Here is a 13,900-nt window from a genome sequence, read left to right as displayed (position 1 = left end):
ACGCACAAATCGCTTGAGGAACAGTTTCTTCCCGCAGGCCACGAGACTCCTTAACATACACAAATAGTGTAGTAGCCGTACTGTACCGTACTGTAGCTGCTACCATTACGTATGTCTAATGTTTAATTGTATGTTTAATAAGGAATATGCTATTTGCACCTGTATGTCAAATACGCCAAATTTAAAACGCCGAGTTTAATTGTATGTTTAATAAGGAATATGCTATTTGCACCTGTATGTCAAATACGCCGAATCTAAAATGTTGAATCACGTCTAAAGTATGCACACGACATGTGCACCTATGTGCAGTGAATATGCCACTGTCTCTGACTTGTCTTATCACTATACTGCCTTATTGCTTGTTGTGTCTCTTGTTGTTTTTGCACTCATATGCCCTGTTATACTTGTAGGCTACTATGTTGTAAACGGAGTCCACAGCACAAGAATTTCACACGTGATACTTGTACCATGGAGTGGCAATAAAAATCTTGAATCTTGAATCTTGACTTTCTGTTGTCGAGGTTCCTCATGGCTACGTCAAACTCAAGACAACTCCACAACCAACAACCTTTCTTTTCTCTTCTGTCTCTGCACGCTATAGATATAGCAGATACATTGTTGGTTATTGTGCACACTTTGCCTTGCCACTGCTATCTCAACTTCACTGAGAACCAGTTAAAAATGATGCAATTTCTTCCACTGTGTTTTGCAACAGAAATATACAGTAGTCACATCACCCCAGTTAAGAGTTGACTTTGCGTGTGTGGTATTTCCCCCTTGTTCTCGGTAGGCTATTGTGAGTTTGGAGTTGCAGTAAATGTATCTACCACCCACTCTCCTCAACCTGAATCATTGCTCTTCATGCTTTATCTCTAGTACAGTAGCTATTTTCTGTCTATGATAAAGCCCTCTGGTAATACAGGCATGCACCGCCCGCACGCGCACGCACACACACACACACACACACACACACACACACACACACACACACACACACACACACACACACACACACACACACACACACACACACACACACACACACACACACACACACACACACACGCGCGCATTCGCGCGCACACGCACGAAAGACTGAAATCAGTTAAAAATGATCATAGCCTATCAGGTCACTCAGCCATTGATAATATCTGTGTAACACACTCTCTCTCCTTCCCTATCTCTCTCTTTCTCTCTCTCTCCCTCCCTCCCTCTTCACCTCTCTATCTTAGCCAAATAGACATAGACTATTTATATTTAAGAAAATGTTCTAGATACCAATGCTCTTGCGAACAAATAAACAAAAATGGAAAAAGTGGATTTCTCGCTTAATGCCTTATTCGATCAACGTTAATGCCCCATAGTCCCTCCTCTTTACTCTCTTCAAAAACTCTTTAGGGTTTTTCAACTGAGCGAGTCAGACTGAGGCGGGCGCAACCGCACTAGAGAGGAAGTAAATGCGTGCTGGACTGGCGCAATAGCCTCGCACGGTTCACAACTAATGCATGACCCCCGTCTAAACATGGCTTCAAATGATGGAATATGCTGATTTTAAAAGTTGACCAGGGCTTTCTAGTTGTGGGGTGTCTGCGAGGCATGGCTTTCCTTTTAACTTGCTTATTGCTGTGCTGGTGAGTATCTCAACTCTTATTTCTTTTCTCCACGCACTTTTTACCCCGACTTTTATGCACGACAACTGAAGACAGAAAGTCTGAATTTGCATCAATGTTTATCGGTTGAAATGCGCTTTCATAATGTGATATGTACTTTAGTTGCAGTGTGAGCAGTGTTTGGGGAAATCAGCACGGTGATAGCAGTAGTTATTTGGATAACATCACGCGTATATTGGATAGATTACTGGACGGCTATGACAACAGGCTGCGACCTGGATTTGGAGGTAGGCTATGGCAATGATCTTTTCGTATTAACAATCATGAATTGCGGATGGATGTCCCTTTTGTCAGAAGACAAAAAGTTTTACTCCCCAGTTATGCGTGACAAAACAAATCTTCTTGTGTTTCTTCTGGTGAAATGCTAAATATGACCGTTTCCTATTATTTTAAGCAATAGTAAAATATATATAGGCTATATAGCTATATATATATATATATGTAACATATGCTTATAATGGCCCTATCTTTGGGGAAACTGTGTTGGCAGGTCAAAATCAATTTCATTTTTATTTGCTATTATTTTAAAGAAACATTGATTTTTATAGGCTATACATTTTATACAACAGTATTTTAACCGTTACATATTTTTAAAACATTGTAATCTGTGATCTGAAGTGATTTTGTATCTACATGAAAACAACTACCTTCTTCTGTAGGTCCAGTTACAGAGGTCAAAACTGACATCTTTGTCACCAGCTTTGGACCCGTTTCAGATGTTGAGATGGTATGTATGGCACCCTAACCTCAGGCTACCTCAGCTGTTTTACACATAGACATGTGTTTCTTGTGAGTTGTACATGTAACAGGACAGAACATGCACCGTAGCACCAGTAGTTCCATGCATATAGCCTACAGCCTAAAGTCACGGTTCACTTCGCCCAGCCGTCATTATTCTAGCATTTGGGCAAGATGTCATTAGTAGTGCGGCTTAGGGTTTTAATCTGGTTGACAATCCCCCTGTCAGAGAGAGGGAGAGACGTGGCCGATGCTGCCCTGGGACGGGATAGGCTGAGCGTTGTATTTCTGTTACACCCTATACTGTTTTCACAGCATAAAGCCTGTACTCGGTTTGTCATGTGATGTGCTAGTGGCAGTCCTATAGGCAGGCGTGTAAAGGGCTCTTCTGGGCAGCAAATCCATCCATTTGATCTAAAAGCATGTTGAATTAGACCGCATGTCCCATGCCGATACGTACTGTACTTGAACTGTATTTCTGATTACTGGCTTCATCACCACTGGCATCCGTTTGTGATGCATCATCCTGTAAACATTGACACAGATGTGGGGCACCATCAAGTTCAGTATACAGGGCTAAAACAAACATCACCCTGGGGCTACTTTAAGGAGGTTACAAGAAGTGCATACACTGTATAGAATTGTCAATAACAAGTGGATTTTATAAACAATTGTGTGTCTGGAAAAATAAGAAATAACTCAATAATTAAACGGATAACTAATGTCTAAAGCTTTTGCTCTCAAAATGTATAAATTAGTGAAAATAAGCTAGTGTTGATTGTAGTAGTGGTGGTGGTGGTGGTGGTAGTAGTAGTAGTAGGAGTAGTATAGCAGCAGCAGCAGTAGTAGTATAGTAGTAGTAGTAGTAGTAATAGTAGTAGCCTATAGTAGTAACAGCAGTAGCAGCAGTAGTAGTAGTAGTAGTAGTAGTATAGTAGAAGCTGTAGCAGCTGCAGCAGCAGCAGTAGTAGTAGTAGTATTAACAGCAGTAGCAGCAGCGGTAGTAGTAGTAGTAGTAGTATAGTAGTAGGAGTAGTAGTAAATAAATATGCCATTTCTCCACAGGAATACACTATGGACGTGTTCTTCCGTCAGACATGGATTGACGAGCGGCTCAAATTTGAGGGACCCATCGAGATCCTGCGGCTCAACAACCTGATGGTCAGCAAGATCTGGACACCCGACACCTTTTTCCGGAATGGCAAAAGGTCCATTTCTCACAACATGACCACCCCCAACAAGCTGTTCCGCATCATGCAGAACGGAACTATCCTCTACACCATGAGGTAACGGTGCTGGACAGTGAGCTACAACGTCTCTTCTTTCCCCAGCCAGGACCGGAATAGAGCACAGACCTGGAAAGCAAACCAAACAAACAAGCATCCAAGAATATTCACACACATAAAAAGAAATTAAGCGAGCGCCATTCCAAAAATGAGAGAGCCACCATCTGATACAGAAGGCGGTCCCGGGAAGCAGTTCAAACAAGCAAGCCTCCAGCTTTGCTCCAAAATTAGTTATCTGACATTTGAAAATAAAATAAAAACAATGCCCCTACTGAGTGATTGATGGCACAAAAATAAAACAAAAACAGTTTTTGTAAAGGACAGTGCATAACCTAAGTCCGCATGGTGAACAATATAATTGGATCATCTGATTGGATAATTGTTATTTTAGAAATATTGGGCATCCGGGTAGTGCAGCGGTAGATTCCCTGCCTACCAAGTCGAGGGTCGCAGGTTTGCACCCCCCTGTGTTACCTCCGGCTTGGTAGGGGGTCCACAGGCACAATTGGTTGTGTCTGCGGGTGGCAAGCCGGATTAAGGTATGTGTCCTGATTGCTGCACCATCGCCTCCTCTTGGGGGGGGGGGGGGGAGGGGTGCATGATCCTCCGTCCTACCGGTGAAATTCCTTGCTGTCAGGTGGAAAGAAGTGGCTGGCGACTGCACATGTACAGTATCGAAGGAATCATGTGCTATCCTACAGCTCTCCCCTGGCCGGCAGAGGGGGAGGAGCAACGACCGGGACAGCAGGGGGAATTGGCCAATACAATTGGGGAGAAAACGGGGGTACCCTCCCCCCCTCTGAAAATATAGCGGATGATGAGAATAAATATGTATCCTTGTCTCTACAGATTAACTATAAATGCAGAGTGCCCTATGCGTCTGATGAACTTCCCGATGGATGGTCATGCCTGCCCGCTGAGGTTTGGGAGTTGTAAGTTGTTTTTGTTAAGCCTCACTAGTCGGACAGATGGTGTCACTATCGGATGATCACTCTCTCACTGTACGACTGACTGCCTGACAGCGGACATTCCAACAATCCATTTCCAAATTGCCATACATACATTGGGAGAAATAAAAACATCTTCACCTGGAGGTGATCATTCGATATGTCTGAAGTAGAAGACCAATATTGCAAAAAATAACACATTTTGTCAACTAAGGCTCATATCTATGGCTCATATCAACCTGTATTGGTGACCAGTAGCAATACTGTAAGATCCACCTTTGAGTTAGGGTGGCCTGTAATTGACACAAACAATGAAGTCTCATTTCACAGTAGAGACGAGTAAACGAGCCAATTAGAGCAGAAATTCAACAGTAACGTCTTGCGATGCCGATCGTAGCACCATTGTGGCTGAGCAGTTGATTATGCAAATGAAAATGGTGGTGGTTTGTGTGTGTGTGTGTGTGTGTGTGTGTGTGTGTGTGTGTGTGTGTGTGTGTGCGTGTGTGTGTTTACGTGTGGGGATGCGCGCGTGTGTGTGTCTTCTGAAGGTTGGGATTTTTTTTCTTCAATCCCAACAATTTTGATAGCCAGAAGTCTCAGCACCTGGCAAAGTAATTGTTGAATCATTGGTTTTGATCAGCCTATTAATCCCTGCAGATACAGTATATTACGGTACAGTAATTTTTGTGCTGTGAGACAGTGAAACATCTTACTTACTGCCCCTTCAACATTACCATTTAAAAACGATCACAATTTGCTTGAATTGTGTGCTCTCAATCATTTTGTGAGTGTCAGCACCCCCTGGCCCCCAAATGTGGAAAGTCTATGGGCCCTATCTTCCCAACGGCAGTCATTTTGCGTTAGCGCCCGTTTTGCGGTGGAATAGCGCTGCGCAAAGCCCTAATTGTGGGCGTGTCGGGCCGCTGCGCTTCACATCATCTCGGCGCACATCTCCGTATAGGCGTATTTATGCCCAAAAGCATTGTGGAGGTGTGGTCATGCCACATTTGCCACAAATTGATGCTTTTGTAATTAGTAGCCTTTTAATTAGTTGTTTCGCTCATATAGGCTATAACATACACATTTAAAAATATACGTTTCTTTAATAGGGTAGGGATGTGTGCGATTTGATTTCAATAGCCTATACCAGAATTGTCCACTCGGGTTAAGCTATTGTTGCATGGTGCAATGGTGCAGGGAGAGAGGTTACTGTATACTATCAATGGTTACTGTAGCCTATAGCCTACTGGCCGGTGTTGTGTCAGAAAGTGATTTGCTGCCAGAAACTGATTTCGATCAGGGACCACGCAGGTGCCTCGGCAGTGCCTCTACCCACCCTGTGCACCGAACCCCCCGCCCCCCCCCCCCCCCCCCCCGGCCTGCCTACCCGGCCCCCCGGCCCAGAGACCCCCCTTCAGGACACGGCACACTAGCCGAACACAAAGCACCCCTCCCCGCGCTACACACAGATTGCCGCCCCGCCAGACCCTCGTTCCCCTGGTAATCCAATTCAAAACGCAAATCACTTTTTCGCACAAAACCACGACAAACGTATTCTCATTGTTAAATCAAGGTGTGTTTTTTTCTGCAGTGTAGGTTAGTTGAAAATCAACGTGGCATTGGAGGGAAGTGTGTCCGCGAAGTGTAATGTGCTCACCCTCTGCCCATCTTGTCTAGATGTAATGTGCTCACCCTCTGCCCATCTTGTCTAGATGTAATGTGCTCACCCTCTGCCCATCTTGTCTAGATGTAATGTGCTGCACCCTCTGCCCATCTTGTCTAGATGTAATGTGCTCACCCTCTGCCCATCTTGTCTAGATGTAATGTGCTCACCCTCTGCCCATCTTGTCTAGATGTAATGTGCTCACCCTCTGCCCATCTTGTCTAGATGTAATGTGCTCACCCTCTGCCCATCTTGTCTAGATGTAATGTGCTCACCCTCTGCCCATCTTGTCTAGATGTAATGTGCTCACCCTCTGCCCATCTTGTCTAGATGTAATGTGCTGCACCCTCTGCCCATCTTATCTAGATGTAATGTGCTCACCCTCTGCCCATCTTGTCTAGATGTAATGTGCTCACCCTCTGCCCATCTTGTCTAGATGTAATGTGCTCACCCTCTGCCCATCTTGTCTAGATGTAATGTGCTCACCCTCTGCCCATCTTGTCTAGATGTAATGTGCTCACCCTCTGCCCATCTTGTCTAGTAATGTGCTGCACCCTCTGCCCATCTTGTCTAGATGTAATGTGCTCACCCTCTGCCCATCCTGTCTAGATGTAATGTGCTCACCCTCTGCCCATCTTGTCTAGTAATGTGCTGCACCCTCTGAACATCTTGTCTAGATGTAATGTGCTCACCCTCTGCCCATCTTGTCTAGATGTAATGTGCTCACCCTCTGCCCATCTTGTCTAGATGCTTACCCCATCACAGAGATTGTGTACACATGGAAGAAAGGCCCCCAGTCTTCTGTGGAGGTGCCAGAGGAATCGTCTAGCCTGCTACAGTATGACCTCATTGGTCAGACGGTGTCAAGCGAGAGGTTGAATTCAAACACAGGTAAGCAAATATGGCCTCTATCTTCCGACAGGCGCTATCCCTAAATAGCGCTTTGCACACTGTTTGCGCGTGCCTTAAGGCACGGAAGATAGCGTTCCGCCAGGTGTTCTGCCGAGTTTTGCTCCCCCGCCGAGCAGCAAAAAAACCCATGTCCACCTCACGGGAGCTACTTGTAATGATTTATACAGAAATGTAACTGATTCAAAGTGATATAATTGTCTGGTAGACGTGACCTCCCTGATTTCTAAGTAAAAACAGCCCCGAAATATGTTGAGGATGCAATTCTCGGCGGGCATGTGGAAACGTTCACGGCACCTGTCTCAAGCGCAAATTAGAGCCGTGCCAATTCTGCCAAAAATCATCTGCTCCCCAAAATGCCTGCGCAAACGGGATTTGGGCGGTCTTAACTACCAGAATTATTCACAGGCGTGGCCAGGCAAGGCTGGGCATTACATCAATCAAAACCAATCAGATTCCCGTCTCGCAATGGTTGTTTGCGCGAGGCATGCTCTATGCTGTAATTATCTCCGTGTGTAATAGAGTGTACTCACTCGTGCAACGACAGAGGGAGCTTATTGACAGATCGTCTGTGGTGCCAATGGCCCTTTGGGTTATGAAGGTAAATAGCCTATGTCCATTGTCCATATGTCCAAGTGTTCATTTCCCTCTTTGCGATGTGATAAAAGTTTCTCAGTGAGTTATAGTTGATTGCCTCACTGAATTATCTGCTAATACCCAATTTTAGCAGCATAATTTGATGTCTTGGCATGGCAAGGCTGTGCGTAATGACATATCCAAAAGGAATTCCACTTTCTACTCCGCAATTCAAATACCTCTCTGCGCTGGGAGCGCAGCCGTAATCTCCGTGCAGAGCGCCCAGCGCAGAGAGGTATTTGCGCTTAAGAGGTCCTTTTCAAAGCTCTTAGCGCAAAGTAATTGCGCGCTGCTGACGATAGGGTAACGCCATCTATCCCACATTTTAGCGCTGAAACGCCTGCTTTGGGATGGGGCAGCCAATGCCCAGTACAATTATCACAGGCATGCGCTTGTGTCCGCCCCAAATTTGCATTGCGCACGGCGTTAAACGAGCGCAAACGCAAAATTAGTGCTATCCACTGCTATTTTGCGAATTATAGAGCTGACAATCACACGTGTTTGAGGCTGTCTGAGCTGCTGATCAGCTGCTAGACCCGATATACAGCTCTGTTAAACACATCTAACGTTATGAATTTAAAGTTTCTTGATGATCTACAAGTAGACAAAGGTACCATAACGCCATTTCTGGATTACCAGGTGCGACTCGGCAAACTAACGTTATAATCCCAACCCGATCTCCCAATTTTTTTTTTAAATAGCAACGTTTGTGGACCAACGTTGCTATGTTACAATTTCGTCTCCGAAATTGTAAAATGGTAATCCACGGAGCAGATAGTAGGTGAATACAATTTCATTCAAGTCTAGAAGTGAGTCGCCTTAAAGTTAATATCCCAGTCTTCTTCTGTTTACCACGGCGGGTATTGTGCTGCGTATTTACCATGATTTACCGTGTGTAGCCCTATTGTGTGGAGGCTACACACGGCATGTCATGTTTTGCAGTGATCAAGGCAAACTGGGTTGTTTTTGAATGGAGAGACACCTAACGTTAGTCTGGCTGACTGTGACAGAGGAGAGGACAATAACATAACGTTAGTCTGACTGACTGTGAGAGAGGAGAGGACTGTAACCTAACGTTAGTCTGACTGTGAGAGAGGAGAGTACTGTCACTGTAACCTAACGTTAGTCTGACTGACTGTGACAGAGGAGAGGACAGTAACATAACGTTAGTCTGACTGACTGTGAGAGAGGAGAGGACTGTAACCTAACGTTAGTCTGACTGACTGTGACAGAGGAGAGGACTGTAACCTAACGTTAGTCTGACTGTGAGAGAGGAGAGTACTGTCACTGTAACCTAACGTTAGTCTGACTGACTGTGACAGAGGAGAGGACAGTAACATAACGTTAGTCTGACTGACTGTGAGAGAGGAGAGGACTGTAACCTAACGTTAGTCTGACTGTGAGAGAGGAGAGTACTGTCACTGTAACCTAACATTACTGACTGTGACAGAGGAGAGGACTGTAACCTAACGTTAGTCTGGCTGACGCTTCGGAGCTTTTGAGATAGTTCATCGCGTTGCCGTCCACCGCCATTGATTCCTCAAAATACACTATAATCCTGCCTGTAGTTACGTTCGGCCATTTACACATATTATCTTCCCATGTGTCCACTGTCAACGGGTGTGGGATAGACACTCTTTCATTAGATAGGAGACTCGCAGAATGATCCCAAGTTTGCATTTTTTCGGCGGTCGCTATGGCTACTACGGTAGTACGTTACGCTTCTCCGTATTCACAAACACCGGAAGCGACAGACACGATCGCGGCCGAGACGGAAGCAAACCGGAAGTGCCCAGGAAACTTGTCTGTAGCCCAGAACATAGACTCAGTAATGCACTAATGCTTGCTGCTTCTTTTTAAGCCTTCACATGCACGCACGCACGCGAGCACACACACGCACGCACGCACGCACGCACGCACGCACGCACACACACACACACACACACACACACACACACACACACACACACACACACACACACACACACACACACACACACGTCCTTTTTAGAACTGTCCCTGGTCTCCCCTACTTTCGTGTTGCGTGAAACAAGGGGCGGAGCGCAGTTCCCGGATCATGGTGTTTGTAAACACGGGCACATGGCCTAATCTAGTTTTATTTGGGGTTTTCAAGGAAGATTTTTGACTTTTGGGATTAATTATAATAAGGACCAACAGGAGGAGAGAACATCTAACTTTATCTCTGCTGAGTTGGGTGAGTGTTTATTAGCGTTAATCTGCTGATCCGTTATGCAGAAAGTGCATAGATTTGACTTCACTTCTGGGAATGGTAACGTAGCCTATTATTGATTGTGATATTGTGGCATGCTGTGCTGTGGAATTGAGGTGGCTGGCAGTGTGTTTTGAGGCTTACCGGCAAGGGCGAATACCTGGTTTCACAAGTGGGGGGGACACAATAAATTGTGGAGCGCTGACCCTCTAGGGGGGTCCGGGGGCATGCCCCCCCTGAAGATTTTTTTTTACATTTTAAAGTAAAATGTATCAATTTTGTGCACTCTGAGGGGAAGATTAAGAGGCTAGATCTATGAAGAACTACACACATCACTAAATACATGCCTTTTAGACACCACCTCCACCAACTCATCAGAGCTCTGATATGAAAGCAGGTGACATGAACAAGGCATACTGATGTGAAAGCCAGAGCCATATTGAAATCACGTTGGTTGTATTATTATTATTATTATTATTATTATTATTATTATTATTATTATTATTATTATTATTATTATTATTATTATTATTATTATTATTATTATTAGTGTGCTTTATTTTAAATTAAACCATGTTCACTGCTTACCATGTTCACTTCCTCTCATCACCTAACCCTTTATACAGCAGCAGGGAGGTGCAGAGAATGTTAGAGGGGCAGGGGCAGGCAAAAAAGTTTTAAAGTTTTTAGCCAGATTGAGGAATATCTCATTTTAAATTAACATTTGGATGATGCTTGTCACGGAAAAATAACCACAAACTGAATAATATTAGTACAAAAGTTAAATATGCTGTTACAATACTGTTGTGATATCATTATTTCGCCTTAAGCATCAATATGTGGTCCTTTTCGCACTCACCTTCATGTCACCACATGCTCTCCCAGGTCATTTTACACTACAACAGACAGATAGCAACACAGGCTTAACATTGAAGTTCTTCTTTCCTGTCAGCTGCCTGTCACATGGGGGGGGGGGGGGGGGGGGGGGGGGGGCTCTGCAGTATGGCTGCCGTCACTGATGATCTATGAGCAATTCAGCATTAATTTTACAACACTGAGTGACAACAACCTTGCCCTATCAGGAGACACATTGACCAAAATAAATCTTTCCAAGAGCCACAATCCCCCCAAAATTGCCTTTGTTCCCTTTATTTTGATTTTATTTATTTAGTTAGGCTATTTATTCATTCATTCATTTATTTAAGTGTGACTTAAAAGAGCCAGAACTACCCATAAAGGAGCCGTATGTGGCTTTTGAGCCTCAGGTATATCACTGCCCTACAAGTAGCCTACAACAATCCAGTATACTAGCTAGATGAATGGTTATCAAAGCCAAATTGTGCAGTTGCAGTTATTAAGTCAGTTGTATCATGTAATGCTATGCATTGACCCTTGTCAGTCATCATGTGTGTCAAATTCTGAAATTACATCGGACTGAGATAGAGAGAGAGAGAGAGAGAGGGAGAGAGAGAGGTCCCTATTGACAAATAAGATGAAAAAACAGTATAATACTTTGTTTTGGCCAATGGCCACATAGGCCTATGTACCTGATAGTGATATCTGTCTGTCTGAAATTAAGTCTGATGGCCTGTGTGCTGCTATTGTGTCACACGTGTGCATGGGCTGGTTTGCTCTGCTTTGAAGTTTGACGCTTTCGTTTGTTCGCTCTGCTGCCTTCAGGGCTGGCTTGGAAAGGCGCCTTTCTGCACAGAGGGTCATTAGAAATGCTGCATTCAGGGTCAGGAGAGCTCGGAAAAGCCATACTCTGTGAGTGCTGCCTTCGGGGACGGCTTGGAAAGGGGAATTTCCATACAGAGCGCCATTAGAAATGCATTCAGGGTCTGGAGAGGGAACTTTTTACAGACGAGGAAATCCGTGGCAATATTTTGGAGTAGCCTATAGCTTATAATCAGGAACTCAATTCACATTCTCAGCCATAATATGATGGCTGGTCAAACAGTAGCGTATTAAGCATGCTTTTTTCAGTTTACCCACGATTTTTTCAGTTTAAAAAGTGGGGAGGACAGAATCAAGGTTTTTAAAAGTGGGGGGGACATGTCCCCCCTGTCCCCAGTGGAAAATTCGCCCCTGCTTACCGGTGACTAGTTGGAGTGGATCTGCATCTGATCTCCTCTCTCTCTGTAACGTTGCTGTCAGGTTGTTTGTGTGTAAAACAGTGACCGTTGTATAAGGCAGGCAGTCTGCGCCGCGGTGTTGAAGTTTCCAACGCTTAAAACACTCGCATCGTATTAAATTGCACGCAGCTTTTTTCTTCCTTGATCAACACAGCTGTGGTGACAACGCACAGTGCAATCTCACTCTGTTCACATGCTGCGGTTGTTCATCTGCGTCCGTCACGGCGCATTGCTCAAAGTTTAGTGAAGCATTTAGTGATAGTTCTAGGCTATGGATTGGATCGGATTCTACTTCTTTTTCCCACCAGATATCCGATCCAGTGATTTTGTGGTGACAGTGCTGATTTCTCTAAATGCCTTTCCACTGTGTGCTCAGTACTGGGTTGATATTGTGAACAAGGTGACAGTGCTGATTCCACTGTGTGCTCAGTACTGGGTTGATATTGTGAACAAGGTGACAGGATTCAGGACATTCTCCAATGCTGAATGAATATACCATGAAATTGCCTTAATGTGACATGAGCTCTATGCATTTGTATAGTATACAAACTGCTGTTTCCTAAGTGTTCAATGTGCACAATTGTATTTATGTACGAAGGTAAATGTGCATGCAGAAATCCAATGGGTTTTCTCTTTGTTGTTCAGTGTTCTTTTATTTATTTTATGCTGTTCATATTATTTAATTCTCCACTCACCATTGTTTGCGAATTACTATGTTCTACATTATTGATTGCAAGCCACAGTTCCTTCATTTAACAATGCAGGATCTATTTTTGCATCTATTAATTGTGACTGTCACTCGTCCATTTAGTGTTTCAAGCATTTATTTTACAGCAACCATACAAGCCTGGCTACTGAGTCTAGTTCATTGTAGCCTATATCTTGTATATCACTTTGAATTTGTTCTGTCTCAGCTTTAGCTGAATATTTCACTGTGATCGATTTTGATGTATAGCACCCACAGCTTTCAACCTTAGAAATGATCTGTGACATGCTTTTAACATTATGCAAACCATAGAGCCCGAGCTTATGGCAATCTTATGTGATATATCATGTAATGTATGAAAGGTTTAATTCTAAAATGAAATCTGTCAAATCTGTCAAATAGCTAAAACATTTCAATACATTTTGTTGCAAAATGATGAAAGCAAAATTATTGAGTTATTCTCTTGAGACTCTAACTTGCAAAGCAGTAAAAATGTATAAAAGCTCTCTGATATTTTAATAATGAAACATCATCATCATCATCAATATGTATTATTATTATTATTATTATTATTATTTTAATTGTTTTAATTGTTTTTCTTTTTAAATAAAATGGCTATTTAGCATTTTTGGAATGGACCCTTTCATATTTAGATGTTACATGAGGCCGTGCCGTGCGTCCCATTGTGTGTCTGACTTGGTGCCAGCAATAGAGAAACAGGCTGCCCTCTGTGTGTGTCTCTCAGGTGAATATATCATCATGACCGTCCACTTCCACCTGCAGAGGAAAATGGGCTTCTTCCTGATCCAGACTTACATTCCCTGTATCATGACCGTCATCCTGGCACAAGTCTCCTTCTGGATTAACAAGGAATCTGTTCCGGCCCGGACTGTGTTCGGTACGTAACCTCCGTTTCCCCTAAAGTCCTACTTTTAACTGCAGGCTTACATTCAAGTCAAGTGAAGTCAGTGGATACAAAC

At 43.8% G+C, this 13,900-nt stretch overlaps 1 protein-coding gene across 1 annotated transcript in view; it reads left to right on the top strand.

Annotated features, from left to right (window-relative positions):
• Positions 1 to 1,542: 1,542 nt before the first annotated feature.
• The window catches only part of gabra6b (gamma-aminobutyric acid type A receptor subunit alpha6b), a gene marked incomplete at both ends in the record, with an annotated part of 49,935 nt that continues 37,577 nt past the window's right edge, over positions 1,543 to 13,900 (top strand). Inside the window, 7 exons of the mRNA XM_083646499.1 lie at positions 1,543 to 1,631; positions 1,773 to 1,897; positions 2,330 to 2,397; positions 3,474 to 3,694; positions 4,544 to 4,626; positions 7,052 to 7,195; positions 13,666 to 13,818. Of these exons, the coding sequence (XP_083502625.1) occupies positions 1,543 to 1,631; positions 1,773 to 1,897; positions 2,330 to 2,397; positions 3,474 to 3,694; positions 4,544 to 4,626; positions 7,052 to 7,195; positions 13,666 to 13,818 (883 nt within the window). The remainder of the gene's footprint in view (positions 1,632 to 1,772; positions 1,898 to 2,329; positions 2,398 to 3,473; positions 3,695 to 4,543; positions 4,627 to 7,051; positions 7,196 to 13,665; positions 13,819 to 13,900) is intronic.

The sequence above is a fragment of the Poromitra crassiceps genome (assembly GCF_964638095.1).
Source record: "Poromitra crassiceps genome assembly, chromosome: 1".
Classification (NCBI taxonomy): Eukaryota; Metazoa; Chordata; class Actinopteri; order Beryciformes; family Melamphaidae; genus Poromitra; species Poromitra crassiceps.
The sequence above is the reverse complement of the archived record's forward strand: the minus strand, read 5'-3'. Positions and strand labels throughout refer to the sequence as shown.